This window comes from Aethalodelphis obliquidens, unplaced genomic scaffold, assembly GCF_003676395.1.
Source record: "Aethalodelphis obliquidens isolate GAN/ISIS:26980383/991018 unplaced genomic scaffold, ASM367639v1 scaffold4, whole genome shotgun sequence".
Taxonomy (NCBI): Eukaryota; Metazoa; Chordata; class Mammalia; order Artiodactyla; family Delphinidae; genus Aethalodelphis; species Aethalodelphis obliquidens.
In genome coordinates, this window is record NW_020837948.1 from 56835895 (window position 1) to 56854212 (window position 18318).

An 18318-nucleotide genomic window follows, 5' to 3' on the forward strand; every position below is an offset into this window, starting at 1 on the left:
TATAAAACAGTAATTCCATTTTTAAAAATCACTAAACTACTGCATCATTTTTTTTTTTTAAACCTGGGCAAACACAAGTCTGTTGCTTATGGACCTGGACGGTTCGGGAGTGACTCCCCAGCCCTTTCAACACCGGGTCACACGTTTCCATCCCCCCTTTCCACTCCAGGCGCATGAATGGAGCGCTGTGTCTTTAAGGGGGACGCGGCGCTGAGGTTTCCGCACAGGACAAAATGTCTGCGAGGATCCTGGAGGGGATCGGCGATCCCAGACACCCAGCCCAACTCCCGCTTCGGGGGTGATGGGGTGAGTGTGGGCTGCGAGACTCACGGCGGCGCGTGCCCACGGGAGACTGGGGAGTCCCGGGGGACAGGTGAGGGATCGCGGGAAGCTGCCTGGGGGCGGCGGAGTGAGCTGGGACCAGCCGGGGGCCTGGCGGGGGATCGCAGAGCGCCAGCGCCCCGCAGACGCAGGCGCGCAGGCTTGCTAGTGCATGGGGTGCCGGGCGTGCCCTCCGCGGTGGTGGGATTACCGTTATTGTAAAAGATGCGTTTGGACCCGGGATTCTGCGTAACGCCCGGTTCAGTTTCTTTATGCACCTCATTTTTGCTCCTGCTCTACAGTCTCCCTTCAAAAAAGTTATTCAGGAATATCGAAAGTCATGTGCTCTCCCTTTATTAAAGTTGCCTTATTGCAGTCAGTCCTTTAACAGGGCAAGTGGTTGGCGGCCCTTTCTCTAATTGAGACTTTCTGAATGTTTCCCACTTTGGGGAGAAACCGAATGCAAGCCAGATGCTCAAACAAAGACCCCGATCCCCACCGTGCTCAAACAAAGGAATTTTCTGATCCTTCAGGAACATACAGGAGCAGTTTGCTATAATCACTTACACTAACTTAATGCCCGAAGTTTACCAAGCAAAGTTAGTTTTCCCTCCTTGAAAGGAAAAAAAAAAAAAAGTACCTGCTACCATCCAAACTTCTAATTAGCTAAGACTACAAAGATGCGGTGTTTACGAGAAACTGTTGTCGAAATAGCTTAATAAATTGACATAATTAGGGTAATCATTTTCCGTACTTTTCATTAATGTAATTATTTATACACATTTTTAAGCCAAAAATAGCTTGAGGCAGCTGACAATGAAAAGTATACAACAATGTATGCAAAGACCAAGAGCCAATACCGCGTAATTCTTAATTAAAAAATCTTTGTTACAGAGCTCTTCAAAGTAGGGCAGCTTTAAATCCCACTAATTCACATTAAATAATGCATCTTACACGATGAAAATGGATCAACACCCTTCTTTTTAGGAACACATGTATTAAATAAAATAATGTAGGCCTGAAATAAAGGTCCACTTAGGGAGGAAGCTTCACAATTTTCATTAAAAAAAATACATTAATAGAGAGCGTTTCTCAGCCTTTTAGCTAATGGAAGAAGTATCTAAAATTTTGGCTTATGACATTTAGAGAACATCTCTGATTTACCAGTTCATTAGCTGTGGGTCCAGTACATTTTTTACAGCCCATGTGTAACATTTTTCCAAGTTTTTTCACACTTAACCCTTTATTCCCTGAGGTATCCATCCTTTACAGTTTGGAAGCATTTTTACTTCAACTAAGCCTTCAGCCTGGTGACTATAGACTAATTTTTCTAACTGTCTAGATTTGTTTATAAATAGATTAATATATGGCAGTAAATTAATATTTCAACAGAGATGGACAGGTAACAGATGAACTGTAGTTTCCTTGATACCTCAGTTGTCAAGGCTAATTATTTGTTTTAATTATTATATTCTGCTTTGATTAAAGTTACTGGTGGATAAAAATGTTTTTAGTGTTTTCACATAAGTCTGTGTGGATTTGACATTAGGGTGAATTTCTCACCTAAGATCCAGCCAGGCTCAATCTACACATATTTGTTTGTAACTCTGCTAGATTAATCCAACTAAAGCGATTAGACTTGACCATGGAAGGACAAATAGAGCTTTCTGTGATTTTCTGAGAACACTGCCTGGTTCTTTGACATTTAGCCTGCCTGATATTTTGTATGTGCACAAGCACAAGTGTAAAATAATAAAACTAACTTTTGTGGGTGGTTTATAGGATGATTCTCAATGTTATAATCATACATTGTATGTATACACCCATATTTACACAAAGTATTCATCCAGGTTCTGATCTCTTCCTTTATTCTCTATATTGGTATTCAGGGAGATCACATTGAGGAATATGGGTTTTAATCTGATAAGTTATTAGAAGAATAAAACTTCTTCAGAGAACATCAAGTGCAGAGGTAATTAATATGAATGTCTTATCTTCCAGCAGCTTAGACTTCGTATCATCCCTTCCAGATAATGGATACTGGAATGAAACTCATCATAGAATTCAGAGGCATCATACCATTAATACTACTCTCTCCCTTTCCAAGAAATAACTAAAATCTACTTTTTTTTTCAGCTTTTTTCCCCCTGAAATTGGACTCAAAAATTTCCACTGTTAAATTAATTTCATGCTAGCAGTGCATTTATTTAGCCTCAAAAAATTTTATTTAAAATATAAGCTTGGAAGCCTAATTATACAACTAAAGAACTGGTACTTTATTTATTAGAGTCAGCACTAATGGTGACGCGTTTTAGTGAATGTTGTACCCTGAGCAAGGTGGGGAAGGGAAAGAATGCTTAAGCACGTGTATCTGCATGAACCTTTGTGTTAGGGTCCCCAAGCCCACGCTTCCCCACTCTTCATGAGTGAACACTGCTCTGATCTTTACCATGGGTGTCAGCATCTTGAAGCATCTCTCCCCACCAGATGGTAGGCTTCCAGAGGGCAGGGACTATGTGGTGCTCCTCTTGGCATCCTGGGCAGCAAGCACGTGCCTGGCCCTGATCAGGTACACAAGGAGAGTTTGAATGAAAGAGTGGATGAAGTGAAGGGACGTAAACGACATAATCATTCATTGGCAACTTTCTGGTAGTTTTTCAATTGTTTAAGGAAAATTAAGAGAGCTTTTACTTTTCGTTTTCTTCTTGTTAGCTAACCATACAAGTTAATAGGTGTTCGGTTTGGGGGCAGTACTTGGTAAGGAAGAAATGCGTATCACAGGACCCCAGCTAACTAGGCCTCCCTATCATCTTCTACCTGAGTGATGAGCCACCTATTGTGCAGGAAGATCAACTGAGGAAGTGAAAATAAATTTGGTTGGGGGTGGGGAAGTGGAGCTATGATTCTTTTTAATTTGATTTTTGTATTTAAAAATCCCCAAGAGAATTCTTCCCACTTAAACTACTTCCTCTATTGAATAACAGAATATGTTAAAGAGAAAAACAGCACTCCCTTTTAGCCACTAAGAACTTCGTGTAGGCATGTTTGAATAGTAACTACTGGGAGCTTCCTTTTGTTCATGCTTTGAATTGATATAGCACTGGCGAGTCCAACAGTGACATCTCGTGCATTATCTGATTTCAGCCACCTATTAGGGGCAGCTAATCTTATCATTTCTCCTGACAGATGGGGAGATAGAGACTCCGGTGAGCTGGGGCTAAGAAAGGTAAAGTTGGGCTCATTTCATTTAATGCAGTGTCCCCTGAGTGCCTGCCCTATGCAGGCCCTATGCCGGGGAGATGAGTGAGGTGTGCTGCCCTCCCATGGCACCCTCCATCTTACGTCGATATAGAATCTCCTTCTGCTCAGGCAGGGCACAGCGAACCACCCACACTGAGCAAGCTCACACATTGGGATCCCTCCAGGGCCAGATGGCAGTGCACTATGCCCCATGGGACTGTTCCCTCCAGTCTCCAGAGTTAAGGCTGCCTAGGCCTGCCTGAGCTCACATGCTTGAGGATTGTTTTATAAAATTACTTTTTATTTATGTATAGACCCTGCCATATATATACTCTACCTAAATGTATACACATGATCACGTACATGCTTTCTCAGCACACTTTTTCTTTTCCTTTTGTCTTTACCTCTTCCCCTTCTCCTTTCACATCAGCTGCAACCCCCTCAACCCATAGTGTATCTCATTTTTCTTCATATTTATAAAAAATCATTAATCTGTATATCCTATACAGATCTAATTATTTAATAAGAGTGAGATCATATTATACACACCTTTATGCATCTTGCTTTTCTCCCTAAACAGTTCCTCCAGACATCCCCCTGACAGAGCTCCAATCCATCCTTTTTAATGGCAGCATAATATTCCCTGAGGTGACTACACATTATTTACCCAGCCATTTTCCTGCTGGTAGCCATTCTCTTGATTCCAGTTTTTTGCCATTCTAAATAATACTATGATAAACATCCTAATACATGTTACTTTACATATTGGTACTTTTACTTCTACAGAACAGATTCCCAGGAGTTGGATCCCCAATTATATCTATTTTTAATTAACAGAAATTGCAGATTGCTTTTCCTAAAAGCCTTCACATCTCCACTAGGAATGCATGAGCATACCCTTTTCTCTGCCCCCCCTTCCAACTTTGGCTGACAGACCTCTTCATTTTTGTTAGTGTGATGGATCTAACATGAGACCTTATTGTTACTTTAATAGCACTTCCCTGAATATAAGTGGTGTGCATCTTTTCACAAATTTCCTGGCCATCTGATTTTGCTCTTGGGTCATTTGCCTACTCATATTTCTTGCCCATTTTTCAATTGGCTTGCTTGTCTTTTTCTTCTCAGTTTGTAAGAACTCTTTGTATATTAGGGTCGTGGCTAAAGATTCTAAGACTTCTCTCCCAAGCCAAGCTGACTTCCAAGCCAAGCTTCTCTCCCTCTGCACTGTAGGGATGGTTGAAATGAGCTCAGGGATTGCTTAGCAGACCTAGGAAGGCTCTGCTAGGAACGACTTGTGGCCACAGTTACTGCTGGTCACTCTTTAGAGACTGAGTCTGAACAGAAGACTCTTTTGAGCCAGAATGTAGCTGTGGTCGGAGGGCTGAGAAGGTGAGGCAGTTCTGAACCATGCTGTCTTCCACCGGTTAAGACCTCCGAGAGTGAAGGCTTGCCAGGGCATAGGAGGTCCCTCTGCCGCCCTCAGAGGGGCAGCACTCTGCTGGCCAACACTTGTGGTGCTGCTTGTCCCTGGCTCAGATGAGGGCTCCACTAAGTCTAAAGGATTAAGACATCAAAATCAGTGATCAGTGCTTCTCATCCCTGTTTTCCACCTTAAGTCTTAGAACAGATGCCATTCCTGTATGTGGCACTCCTCTGGGCATCCCAGATTTTGAAGAAATTAAATCTCTTTTAATTTATAAAGTAAATATAGGCACTCATAATACTACTATTCTCTCCACTTTTGTGTATGTCTAGTAATTTAAAAAAAGGGCACACTCTGGAAAGGTAAGATTCTAATTTAGAAGGAATGGAATTCTAAATAAAAGAAAAAAAATGTAGAAAAAAATTTTAAGTAAAGCTGGATAACAAAAAACATCTCTAAGACTAAAATCTGGTTCTGTTTACTAAACACAATGTTTACTAACCGCAAAAAAGTTATCCTTGAAGGGGGTCTGTAACTTCCCTCCTCATCCCACCACTCTGGCTTTGGGGACTTTATTGATTTAGTAAATCTCTTGGGGGAAATCTAGCCTTTAATTTCTAATGACCTTTTATACTAATTATCATGGGTAACCATATTCAAACCAATGCCTCATATCAGAAGATACGTAAATAGCTATTTCTTTTGTTAGAAGAGGCCTGGTACTTATTATTTTTTTGGATGATTCTGGTAAATTCATTCTTTTTTTTTTTTTTTAATTCAAGAGATATGTTAAATGTCCTGCCTGATCTCAGTGGACTTGCTTGGTGGGAAAAAAACAAATGAGGTTTAGAAAAGTGTAACGCATCTGTAACAAGACTATTAGCAACTGAATTAAAAGGTTCACTAAATACTATTATTAAAGCAACATATTTTTCCTGTTTTCATCTTTGTCTTCAGTCATCCCTAGTTGCCTTTAATAAAAGAGATTCTGGAACTTCATCATCTCCACTGCTGCTGGTTCAAAACCTGACAGTAGGAGCGGGCACTGGCTATCTCATTGTCCATTATTCTCCCACCTCGGCCTGAATTTTCCCGATGAAATAAGTTCTCAGGAGAGCTCCAAGTCTGTCATATATTCTATTATTATTTTTAAACTTTCAAAGCAAATTTGTCTAGAATCACACATTTGACCCTTTGTGAAGTTTTGTTTTGTTTTGTTTTTTTTGCGGTACGCGGGCCTCACACTGTTGTGGCCTCTCCCGTTGCAGAGCACAGGCTCCGGACGCGCAGGCTCAGCGGCCATGGCTCACGGGCCCAGCCGCTCCGCGGCATGTGGGATCTTCCCGGACCAGGGCATGAACCCGCGTCCCCTGCATCGGCAGGCGGACTCTCAACCACTGCGCCACCAGGGAAGCCCAGTGAAGTTATTTTTTAAAGAAGAAAATTCACCTTTTCTATCTCCCCCCTCATTTGATAGGTTATAACAGTGGGAAATGTTTTCTTAATAGAAAAGACCTGGCAGTGATAGGCACTGTGTTGTATTTGGATCCCTTTAACTACAGGTATTTGTTGGACAAAGCAAACAGCTATTACTTCTATTTTTCTTCCTTAATTAAGAGAATCCACCAAGCTTTTTGTCTTGCAAATATAGACTGCGGGCCATTTAGTTGGGATAAGCAATATAGAAAACTAATTTTATTTTTTTTATGACTGGAGCACCTATGAGAGGGTCGGCAGAATGAACACCAGAGGGACATGGCACCATCCAGGATTTCTAGTATCTACTTTCAGGGCTGTTTAATTGAATTTCTTTTACTCCACCGCCTGTCCTCTGAATTTACTCCTAGCACTGCTGATGGTTCTTGAGAACTCAGAAGCCACACTGCAGTGTTTCCACCTGAGAACCTGGGCTGGCTAGAAACCCTGAGGCAATGATAGAGACAGCCCACCGCCTGATTTGAAGGTAAAAGTTTAGAAAACTGCTTTGTATATTGCTGTTTTCTAAATGTGCGTATTTTTTAAACATTTTAATGATTCTTAGCAGTTCTTGTTTCTCATAAGCACATCGTTTTTAAAATCACAAAAACAAAGATATTTTTACCTTGAAAAAAGTTGTCTCCTTGAAAGCTTTTTGAAAAGCTGCTCAGTCCTAGCACTGTCACCCTTAAAGTCCAAGAAACAAAATTTTCATTCCTGAAACTTTTTCCCCCCACTCCTTTCTTGTGCAACACTGCGAGAAGAATTCAAAAGGGAGCCTTGCTCGTTTTTTTTTAAAGAGCGTAAAGGAGACTAGTTAAAACTAACATATACATACAGCACTTATTTAGCTTATTCTTATGAGAAGCTTGGCTTCCCAATTTTAGTCTTAGTACTTGTGAGCCAGGGAATCCAATAAATTTCGAAGAAAATTCCTGGTTAAGGAAAGAAGGGCTAGGCATTTTCTACCTTTCCCCCCCACGAAGAATCAACGGTTAATACCTACTGAAAAAGAAACGCAAGCATCTACCCAAACTAACCGCAGGATTTTTATCAGTAGTGAGAGGGAGGCATGGTTTCTTGACAGGCTAACTCTCGTCCTAGAAGTTGTGTGTTGGAGCGTGTGTCCGTGTGCACATGTAATTTTGTGGTCGTCTTACCCTGTGTCCCTCGGTGCAGGCGCTGCCTAGAGAATGAGGAGCGACGAGCCGGCCGTGACTATGGAAGAGACGGGCGGGCCGGACGCGGCTGCAGGCCGCCTGGGGGCGCCGTACTCCGAGGCCTGGGGGTACTTCCACCTGGCGCCGGCGCGCCCCGGCCACGCGTCGGGCCCCTGGGCCACCTGCCGGCTGTGCGGGGAGCAGGTGGGCCGCGGCCCGGGCTGGCACGCGGGCACCGCTGCGCTGTGGAAGCACTTGAGGAGCGCGCACCGGCGGGAGCTGGCGGAGAGCACCGCCCGCCGCTCGCCGCCCGCTGCCCCCGGCCCCGCCGCGGCCGCCGAGGGCGACTGGGCGCGCCTGCTGGAGCAGATGGGCGCGTTGGCAGTGCGCGGCAGCCTGCGGGAGCGCGAGCTGGCGCGGCGCGAGGCGGCCGTGGAGCAGGGCGAGCGCGCCCTGGAGCGCAGGCGGCGGGCGCTGCAGGAGGAGGAGCGCGCGGCGGCCCAGGCGCGCCGGGAGCTGCAGGCCGAGAGGGAGGCGCTGCAGGCGCGGCTGCGGGAAGTGAGCCGCCGGGAGGGCGCCTTGGCCTTGGGCTCGGCCCTGCTGCACGCTCCGCTCAAAGAGGAACCCGAGGGAGACCCCAGGGACGGCTACGTCATCACGAAGGTCTTCCTGTAGGTTTTAGCCGCTCCCACCCACCCACCCCCGGCCAGCCCTACTCAAAAAGTGTGGCCCGCGGACCGGCGTCTTCAGCCTCACCTAGGAGCGAGATCTCAGGTCCGTTGCCGCTCTGCCGAATCGAAATCGCCAAATGTGGGGTCTTGAGAAGCACTTCGGAGGCCAGGCAGAACCAAAAATCACTCCGTGGTCCTCCGGGGTGCCTGGGAGCGCAAGCTCCAGCGGCCTCCAATGCTGGTGGCGTTTAGTGGCATCCGCGCAGGGGGTGGTTTTCCTCTGACTGCCTTTGGAATGAGAGCTCCAACAGCCCTGTGAACCTAGATCACCTGGAGCCATGGCCATATTGTGCCTGGTGACTTTGAAAGGACAGGAGCTTCCTTACACACCAAAGACTATCACACCAGGTGGCTGTACACCAGCCAGGGCAACCCAGGGTAGAGGGTGCATGGAAATGATAAAGCATTTTTACCCAAAAAAAGTTTTCCTCATTTCCTAATGAGTAAATCATTGATGAGTAGTCTTTGCCCAGCGCCAATTTCTGAACGGGAGTTTCCAAGACTGCTCATTACCCTGTCATTTCTAGTGCCTTAGGAAGGCAGTCCTGGAGAAGCCCTCTTTTTGCTCCCCTCCCCATCTTGCCCGGCAGTACCAATCACCCTATCTTACCTCCGCCCTCATTTTTCCTGTTTCAGAGCCAGTGGCAGCTGTGCTGTTTCCCCACTTAACTGCCTCACACCTGCCGCCTAGTAGCAAGACATGACCCCATCCCTCGTTATTAGGAAGGGAGCTTCTGCCCCCACATCTTCACAGTCCTCACTCCTGGGCCAAGGGGAAGGCCCCCTCCCATCTGAGGCCACCTCCTCCTCTCATGTTTTCATCCATTCCTCTTCCACCTTTCCTGGGCCCTTCCTCCACAACGTTACCTCTTTTCCTCTGTCTCATTCCCTCCCTTTCTTCAGAGTCTTCCTCTTTAGCAATGCCCCAGTCTTCCTTGGACTGAAAAGAAAGACTCCCCCAGCCTGGATGCTCCCAACTGAGCACCCCCTAAGCAAGGACTGTCGAGCAGTCCTTGCTGCTTATATTTCCTCCCCACTCCTTACTCCTTCACTCGTGGTCAGCTTTTCAGGCTACACTGGACTCTTAAGAAGCCGCTACAGTCTCACAATGGCTGAATATGATGATTTATTTTCAGCCTTCATTTTGCTTAATCTCTCCCTTCTTGAAATTTTTCCTTTGGTAGATGGAACTTGCTTTTCCTCCAGAGAATTCCTTTTCCTGATGTAGACTGATTTCCAAACAGTTTTTCTTCAGGTCTCTTTTCCTATTTTTTCTGAGAATTTGAAAATGTTCAAGCATCCAGAAAAAGTTGAAAAGCTAGTACAATGAATACCCACATATACCCTCCACCTAAACAGTTGTTAACATTTTTGCCATATTTATTTTTCTTCCCTCCACCCCAAACATGCATGGCATTTCATCCCTAAAGTATTTCAGCATGTTTATCCCAATAGCCTCTAAGACAGATTCCTTAATTGAAATTCCCTAACTGTCCCAAGAGTGTCTTTTTCTCTTTTCTAAAAAACAGGGCCCAGTTAAGATTCACACATTACTTTTGATTATAACCCTAGTCTCTTTTAGTCTAGAACAGCCCCCTTACTATTTTTTTTCATGACATTTACTTTTTAAAAAGTCCCGGCCATCTTATGTATGTCTTATAGACGTCCTGTATTCTGGATTTATCTGATTGTTTCCTTAGGCCAATTTATGTACCCAATCTTGGTTCATGTACCCGTAGAGGTACAATAATCACCTCTGTGCCAGCGACTCCTGACTACCTCCAGCCTTTAGTGTTCTTCCGGGTCTGTCCTTCATGGCCAGTCCCCTGCAGCATGTCTCCACCTCTACTTGCATATCTTGCCACAGGAGATGGTAGGGGTAATTCTATTCAACTCTGCATCTCCACCCCCCTGACCCAATAACTAATAACTACTGGGCTCTTAAAATGTATCAGGTACATTTACATGTATTATCTCACTTTATTTCCACAGCAGCTCCTTGGGGGGCGGGTATTAATACTATGCCCATTTTACAGCTAAGGAAACAGAGAGGGGTTAAGTGGCTTGTATGAGATTAAAGCTGGTAAGTAGTTGAGTCGGGTTCCAAATACGGTCTCTACCTGCAGATGCCATGCTCCCAGCTGCTGTACTGTCGGCCTTGTTACTCAGTCACCGGAGCTGACACCTGTTTCCTTCCTAACTCCAACTCCAGGTAGCACCATCAGTGACATTAACATGTACTGAGCACTCACCATGCCAGAGCTGTGCTACAATGCTTCACAAGAATAACTGCCTCTGCCTACTATGCAGCAACCCCATGATATAATTACTCTTACACCCATTTTGTAGAGGAGAAGAGACAGGCTCAGGGGAACTAAGTAATGAAGCGGCAGAGTGGGATTTGAGCACCAGTCTCACTGAATCCTAGGCCCCTGATCTATTGAGTCTATTTCTACAAAGTATCACAGCTGTCTTCCTTCTGATGCCACCTGCTCAGCTCAGGCCCCATTTATCATTCATCTGGGATTCATCTTCCCATCCTTGTCTTCCCACACTGTCCCCTACTTGGCCAAAGGAACTGTCCTAAGCTGACATTGACTGTATCACATTTCCTGCTCAAAGGACCCCCAAGATCACCCATCATCTACAAGCTCTAGCTTTGTGGCTTGACGTTCAAGTCTCCTCTACCCCTGTACCAGTCTTATCTGTCCCTTCCCTTACACATGCTGTATGCTTTGGCCAAACTGGACTCCTCGTTCTTCTGACATGCCCTGGTCTTGGCACCTCTGTGCCTGTTCGCCTTTCCTCCACTTAAAAAAGCCCCTTCAATTTCTAAGTATGAAAAATCCCGCCCATTTTCTAAGACCTAGCTCAAATTCGACTGCCTACATGAAGCTTTCCTGGATTCCTCATCATTCAGAGATGATTCTTTACTTCTCTGGACTCTCAGCATTTTGTATCTCAAAACCCTTATAAAGGCCATCTGGCGTGTGGCTCTGTGGGTTCCTGTCTTACCTCCCTTGCCTGAGCCCTTGGGAGTAAGGATGGAGTTCACTCATCCTTCTGCTCCCACAGTGACTTGCCTGTAACAGCTGCTCAATAAGTATTTGAGGCATTGAACTCAATGTCTTTAAGATTTTCACAAGTCTTCTCAAATTATTAATATAATTATTCATTTATCTTTAATCCTCTAAGTAGAATTCCTAACAAAAAAATAGCCTAAAAGGAAGCAGCAGTAAATTTTAAAAAGCTGTTTAGTCAATAAAGATTTAATAAGTGTCAGTTATTGGGCTGTTTGGTTTGAATCCAATCACCTAGTATGTCATTATCAGGAACACTTTTCTTAAAATTATTTTCTTTACTACACAATTAATAAAAATGCAATGCCCCACTCTACGAAGAAAAGCTGAAAAAAATCCCCCAAAGTCCTGTCACCTTAGACTGCTATTAACATTTTAATGTATTTTATTCTTTTGTCTCTTGCAATTTTTGTATTACTCTAATAATAGTATGATTTTTCTTTTAAGTATTGAAATTTAACTTCTTCATGTGGATTTATAAGTTGGGTTATAAGATTTGAATCTGGACTTTTTGGAAGAAAAAAAAAAAAAACTTCTACAAATGTCACTCTTCAGTTTCACCAACTGTTAGAACCACTAAAATAAGCAAAGATTGACTTTCAGAATCTTAACCTCTCCTTCAAAATAGATGGCTAATGGGAGCACCAGTAGCCTGTTCAGGGGATGGGGAAAGCAATTAGCCTGACTGATGACTTACCACTGGTTGTGGGAGTTATACACTTTTTACACTTCTGCATTGCTATAACTTTTCTATATCAAGCATAAATTACCTTTATAATTAAAAATAAAGTTACTTACCTCTTGCAAATGGAAAATCCTTACTACCAGCATTCAGCTTCCTTATTTAAGATAAACAAAACTTCCAACACAAGAACCGAGATAATCTTCAATTCCAGAGAAGCCTAGAAGGAAATGCAGCCCTTGTCCAGTCCAACTCCATCATTTGACAGAGGAGAAAAATGAGCCTGAGTGGCTCGTCCACTCTTAGTGGCTATGATGGCTCACCTGACTCCAGCCTCATCAGATATTCTGCCTCTTTGGCCTTGAGGGCTTCTGCTGGCTCACCTGGCAAAGCACAAGGGCTATCAGGACCAACTGGCTAAGCTGGCATCCTGTCAGCTAAGAGCTGGGATCTGAAAGTGCAGAGGTGGGTTCCGGGGATTGCATCAGCCTCTCTGGCTGTGGCACAGTCTGCTCACAATTAGAGTTGTCATTGCTAGTGGGTGATGGTGACATGCCTTGCATATATTGGCAGAGCTTCCCTGATTTATGTGACTAGGCTTGCTAATAGCACCAGCCAGCACTGCCTTTGAGGGCAATGCACGCAGTGGTGAGGTGGATGGCTGGAATTGGGATGCAGAATGCCCTAAACCTGACTCCTGAACTCCTGCCATGATGTAAAGTGATCAATCACTTCTTTAGGTTGAAATTTGTCAGGGAGGAGGGGGTGTGGGCAAAGCAGGGTAATGACAACCAAGGCTGAAAGAGCTAGGGCCCTTTATGCACCTAAGTTTTCATCCTTGGAGGCTGGACAAGGGAAGGGCTTGGCTTGGTCTGGGCTGAATTTCTACTTTAAGTGGCTGTCCATGTCTTAATGTCTTAGAGGGGATTCATAAAAACTGAGCTGCTGTTTTGTTTTGCTGCCATGGACTCATTAGGGAATTTTATTTCTAAAGGTTTGATCTTCTTACCTTTCTACAACTTGAATCTGCTCCTTTGTCTGGAAGATGGATGAGGTGATCCTTAAGGTCCCCTTTAGCTCTAACATGCTGATTACATAAAATACTGTGAAACATCAATCTTTGAGTGAATCAGTTGTTCTGTTTAGATTTTCTTGTTAATTGCAGATTTAGAAGAAAATGTTGAAAGTCACATGTGTGTTTATTAAAAATGATAATAGTATATCACACTTCTACAGAACTGAGGTACTAACTCTACAGGATTCACACCTAGAACTGAAAATGTGTGCAGTGGTAATAAGCATGCTCTCCTATACCATACTTTTTGTCTTCACAACAGCCTGCTGGCAGGACAGGTATAATCATCCATGCTTTACTGTGAGGCTCCACGTTTCAACAAGGTGAAATGGCCTGTAAAGGCCACACAGCTTAAGTAGCAGACTGGAGGCTGGACCTCAATCCGTGGTTCCCAGTCAGACTTGGGACCAAAGAGTTGGACCTCCTTCCACAACTCTCTTCTGGCTCACCTCTTTACCAGTGCCAGGACCTCTGTATCATGGCTTGAGTGTTTGCTGACACTTGGGTCAACGTTGGCTACTTCCCACCCACGAGCTCTGGTGCTGAGGGTAAGCAAGGCAGCTTTCCCAGAGGAAGCAAGGTTGGCCTTTATTAGTTTCCTATTGCTGCTGTAACAAATTACCACAAACTTAGTGGCTAAAGACAACACAGATTTTATTATCTTATAGTTCTGCAGGTCAGAAGCCTTGAAATGCATCTCAAAGTGTTTGCAGGGCTGTGTTCTTTTCTAGAGGCTCTAGGAGAGAATCTGGTTTTTTGCCTTTTCCAGCTTCTAGAGGCTGCCCACATTCCTTGGCTTGTGGCCCCTTCCTCTTCAAGGCCAGCAAGGACCGGTCTTTCTCACAGGGCATCACTCTGCCTCCCTAGTCCACATTTAAAGGACCCTCTCCTTAAGTTCAGTTGGTCAGCAGCCTAATATCATCTGCAACCTTAATTCTCCCCTGCCAGGTAACACTGCGTTTCCAGGGATTAGGGTATAGACATTTGGGGAAGGCGGGGAGGTGACAGGCATTATCTACCCACCACAGCATTATACTGCCTGACCCAGGTCTGGGGGGTGGGGGTGGGGGTTTAGAAAGGCACATGCCTGATGGGGACCCCCTATTCCTCAGGAATCAACACTTTACTGGGGGTCCTAATCTTTCCCTCTTGTATTAATATTTTACTCAGGCTCTCTGCCCAGTGCAGGGAGTCCTCATAGACTTTTCTGAGAAAGATATCTAGAAGGTGACGATGAAGAATGCCCTCTGGGGGGAAATCAGAGGCCTCCAGAGTTCTGAGAACATTTACAAATTTGTGGCACTGAGTAGGATCTGGCTGACTAGGAAGGCTGGGGGTGTGTGCGCGAGGAGTTGATAGAGCCTTTGGAGTCAGATGTGAATTAAACTCTAAGCTTTCAAAAAAAAAAAAAAAAGCGCACTCAAATGTTATGATTAGTGAAAATGCTGAAACATAAAAAAATAAAAGGAAAATAACATCTAAGCTCCCAACCACCTACGTTAGCTGTCACCTTGGCAACCAGCTCAATCTCTCTGAAATCCAGTTTCTTCATCACTAAAATATAGAGAGAAGACATACCTTACAGAGTTGTTATAGTGATTACTATTTAGGCAAATTCTGACATAGTTTAAACTCAATAACCATGACTTCTTTTTTTCCTCTTATCTGAATGGGAGCTCAAAACCAATCCAAAGGACTTCAGAAGAGCACCCTGGGACGATTCCCGAGAAGAGAGGCACATAAGCCACAGAGGTTTGCCAAGTCATTTTCCCTCATGATGGAACTATTTTTCTATCAAAACATAAATTTCATACCTGATTTGCCAAATAAGCTAATCCAGTCAAACTCAATGTGACTGGTGACTACAAAGGAATCTGACCAATCGTACAAGTAAATATATCAAAACCTACCCATTTAAGCACTTCTGCCTTCAAAGTTGTCACCTTTGAAGACTATACAGTTCTTCCAAAAATGCTTCCATGCTTAAAACACTTCTGGAACTCCTCTTTTAGAGTAGCTCTTGGAATTTCTGGCACATTCTTTAAAACACCCTAAGGTTGGCAAATATTCATCTTACCAGGAAAAGTTGATTTTTGAAAAGAGCTGCCAGTTACTCAGAGCCCAGTCTGGTGAATATAACCAGATTAACATTTCTTGTTAATAAGGTGTGATTATAATAAAGCACTGATAATTCTGTGTGTGTGTGGTTCATAAACTGGCCTTGAAGGTGTTGTACATTAAGGCTAAGTAAAGAGAGCACAGTTGTAGTAGAAATTAAAGCCCATTTGAGTAGGTTTATGATGTGAATGAATTCAGATAGCCCTGGGAGTCATTACATATTTAAATAGTACTAGATATTTCTCTTTATGAAAATCTTAATTATGACATTCTCTAAAATCTGATTTCATAGTATTAAAATGAAGGCTTTAAGGAAAAGCAATAAATGCTAATGAAAGCTTCATTATTTCAGTATATATTCTCCTGGGCCTTTGGTCAAGGTAAGTAATGAGCAGATGAATGAGCTGGCAGAAGACTGTTAGTAATTGGAAGCTAAGTAACACACTGTCACGTGTTTAAATATATTTAATAATATTCCACCAACTTTTCCCTGTCTTGCTTTCTGGGCAATGAAACGTAGATGAGGAAATTTCTGGGCATTTTAACAGAGATGAGGAAAGCTAGCTTTCAGCTGGAAAAATTTCTGAAAGTCATTCTTACTCAGCAGACATGGAACATTGTTTGCCTCCATCACATTAGCTTCCCCAAGTGTGTCTGCTCTTCATCCTCCAGGGACTTTTTGATTTAAATGTTTTCCATCAACTCCAATTTCTAACAACCTGATAAATGTTGCTTTTTTTTCTTGGTACTTCAGTGCTCTATTGTTCAGACTTAGAACCACAAAACCCCAGGGTCTGAGCAGGCAGAGTTACTATTATTTCAGGTAATTAGAGGAGATACATAATCAAATGAGGGGCTGCAGCCTCAGTAAGGTTCTACTGCTATCTACATATCCAAAACCCTTAAAAACATGACTAAAATATTTTGAAGGCAGAGTTTATAAGATTTCCCTAAAAAGGTCTGATTTAGAGACAGATCTGAAGGCATTAAAAACAACAACAAATTGCCCCTTCCCCTCCACCCCAAGAACTTTGGCTTTTGAAAAAACTTTGAAGTGAACAGAAACCATTTTGGATTAATACTTTTTTTGAAACTATCAAGACCCTCATGTGACTACTTGGCCTTTGCATTCTACCAAATAGTATCTAAAAATAAATGTAAGCTCCAAGACTGCAGCAAGTCTTGCCCAATTTGTTTACTTCTGTATCCCAAGTGCCGAGAATAGTGCCTGGCCTATATTAAGGCCACCTGCTGAAGGAATGCATTGCTGCTGAACTTTTATTCTTATATAAAAGTATCTGAAATCTAGTTGTTCGAGTTCTCCCTGTAGCTTCCCTGCTCCCACAGGGTACTGAGAGCCAGGGTGACCTGCGAGAACTCCCTATCATTTTCTCCAATGGCTTCATTTCCAAAGTCATGCAAAATCCACCCCTTCTTTGAGGATGACCTCAAAGGGTCACCCATGATACCTTCTACCCTTTCTCACCGTCTATCATCTACCGGTCTCCTGTTCATTCTCCAATATTCATTAAGAAACCCAGCTCCTGATGCAGTCTTGTCCACGTATCATCACCTCAGGGAATGAAGTCGACCCATCCACTTACGCGCCTCAACCGTCATCCTCCCTGACTTCTACTAATAACCACCATCTCTGCTCCAGGAGTCTATTCCCAACCGTGCCCTTGGTATTTTTTTTTCTTTTTAATAAATTTATTTATCTTTGGCTGCGTTGGGTCTTCGTTGCTGTGCACAGGCTTTCTCTAGTTGCGGTGAGCGAGGGCTACTCTTCATTGTGGTGGCTTCTCTTGTTGCGGAGCACAGGCTCTAGGCACACAGGCTTCAGTAGCGGTGGCGCGTGGGCTCAGTAGTTGTGGCTCGTGGGCTCTAGAGCTCAGGCTCAGTAGTTGTGGCACACAGGCTTAGTTGCTCCGTGGCATGTGGAATCTCCCCGGACCAGGGCTCGAACCTGTGTCCTCTACACTGGCAGGCGGATTCTTAACCACTGCGCCACCAGGGAAGTCCCGCACCCTTGGTATTGATCGCACAGCATAATAACACTAACAGTCACTAATATTTGAGGGCTTATTATGCACCGGGCACGGTGCTCAGTGCCACACAGGCCTTCTCTCATTTAAACTTCCCAACAACCCCATGAAGACATTAAGCTAGAGGTTTAAATAAATTTTTAAATGTCACTCGGCTGAGGAGTGGTGGACCTGTGATTTGAACCCAGGTCAGTCAGACTCTTCAGCCAGTGCTCTTAACCATCCCACTGGGATGAAAAGAATAAAAACTTAAACCCCAGCTCTACCACTCTGTCACACAGACTTTTTGGCCTTGAGCAAAATAAACACCTAAGTCTCAGCTTTCTAATTCATAAAATACTGGCAGAAACAAAGAAGATAATATATGTTAAGTGCTTACTTAGAACAGTACCTAACATACCACAGATGTGTGTTCCATCCACCCTATTAACAAATGCTTAATGAACACCTCCTGAGCATCCAATCCTGTGGCAGGTACTGAAGACCCAGCAGTGACTGAGACAAACAAGTTCTCTGCCTTCACAGGTCTACCCAGCCCCTGCTGCATGCTCAATGATAAATATTTGATAGAACAAGCCCTCAAGGAGGTCTGCTAGCCTCCACTCTGCCTCTCTTCAATCAGCCAGTTATTTTGCTATAAAGCAATCTAATGAGGACCCTTCCGGGCTTAAAATCCTTCAGAAATTCCTCATTTGCAAAGAGATAAGAACCAAATTTCTTAACACATTATGTGAGAGCAACTGTACATAAGTGGCTCAGTTCTCCTCCCTACCCCAACCTCCTCTTCTTTAATCAGTGAAACTCTTTCTTCATTTGAAATGTATTTGGAATCTTGAATTGTAATCAATGTAGACCTATTCTGTTAATGGCATGAGAAGTGGAGTCACCAGTTTGGCATCCCAACCCCTTCCCACCCCTATCACACACACACACACACACACACACACACACACACACACACACACAC

General features: G+C 43.8%; 2 protein-coding genes and 1 non-coding gene across 7 annotated transcripts in view; 2 read left to right on the top strand and 1 right to left on the bottom strand.

The window, feature by feature from the left end:
* Positions 1 to 7724, bottom strand: part of PDE8B (phosphodiesterase 8B) — a 386263-nt gene extending 378539 nt beyond the window's left edge. Inside the window, exons 1-2 of one of the 3 annotated variants that reach the window (XM_027100775.1) lie at positions 7621 to 7723; positions 2771 to 2882 (exon numbers count right to left, since the gene is read on the bottom strand). The gene's annotated coding sequence lies outside the window, so the exon portion shown is untranslated. Of the gene's footprint in view, positions 1 to 2770; positions 3006 to 7620 lie in introns of those variants that run through there. The other 2 variants (XM_027100776.1, XM_027100777.1) reach the window with 2 other exon arrangements.
* On the top strand, positions 205 to 12252 carry ZBED3 (zinc finger BED-type containing 3). Of its 3 annotated transcripts, none has more exons than XM_027100787.1 (3): positions 205 to 306; positions 6832 to 6947; positions 7640 to 12252. In XM_027100787.1, exon 3 carries the CDS (start codon positions 7654 to 7656, stop codon positions 8293 to 8295), a length of 642 nt encoding a protein of 213 aa, XP_026956588.1. In that variant the 5' UTR covers positions 205 to 306; positions 6832 to 6947; positions 7640 to 7653; the 3' UTR covers positions 8296 to 12252. The 3 variants fall into 3 exon arrangements, with proteins under 3 accessions (XP_026956588.1, XP_026956586.1, XP_026956589.1); XM_027100785.1 differs by having other exon boundaries at positions 249 to 373; XM_027100788.1 differs by lacking the exon at positions 205 to 306 and adding an exon at positions 385 to 2293.
* LOC113617718 (small nucleolar RNA SNORA47) lies at positions 4936 to 5073 on the top strand. Its single transcript, XR_003431728.1, has one exon. It is a non-coding gene; the product is annotated as a small nucleolar RNA SNORA47 (small nucleolar RNA).
* Positions 12253 to 18318: the final 6066 nt, after the last annotated feature.

What these genes read in the sequence shown, in the direction of transcription:
- ZBED3 (XM_027100787.1), top strand. Translation starts at nt 7,654, where the DNA reads ATGAGGAGCGACGAGCCGGCCGTGACTATGGAAGAGACGGGCGGGCCG.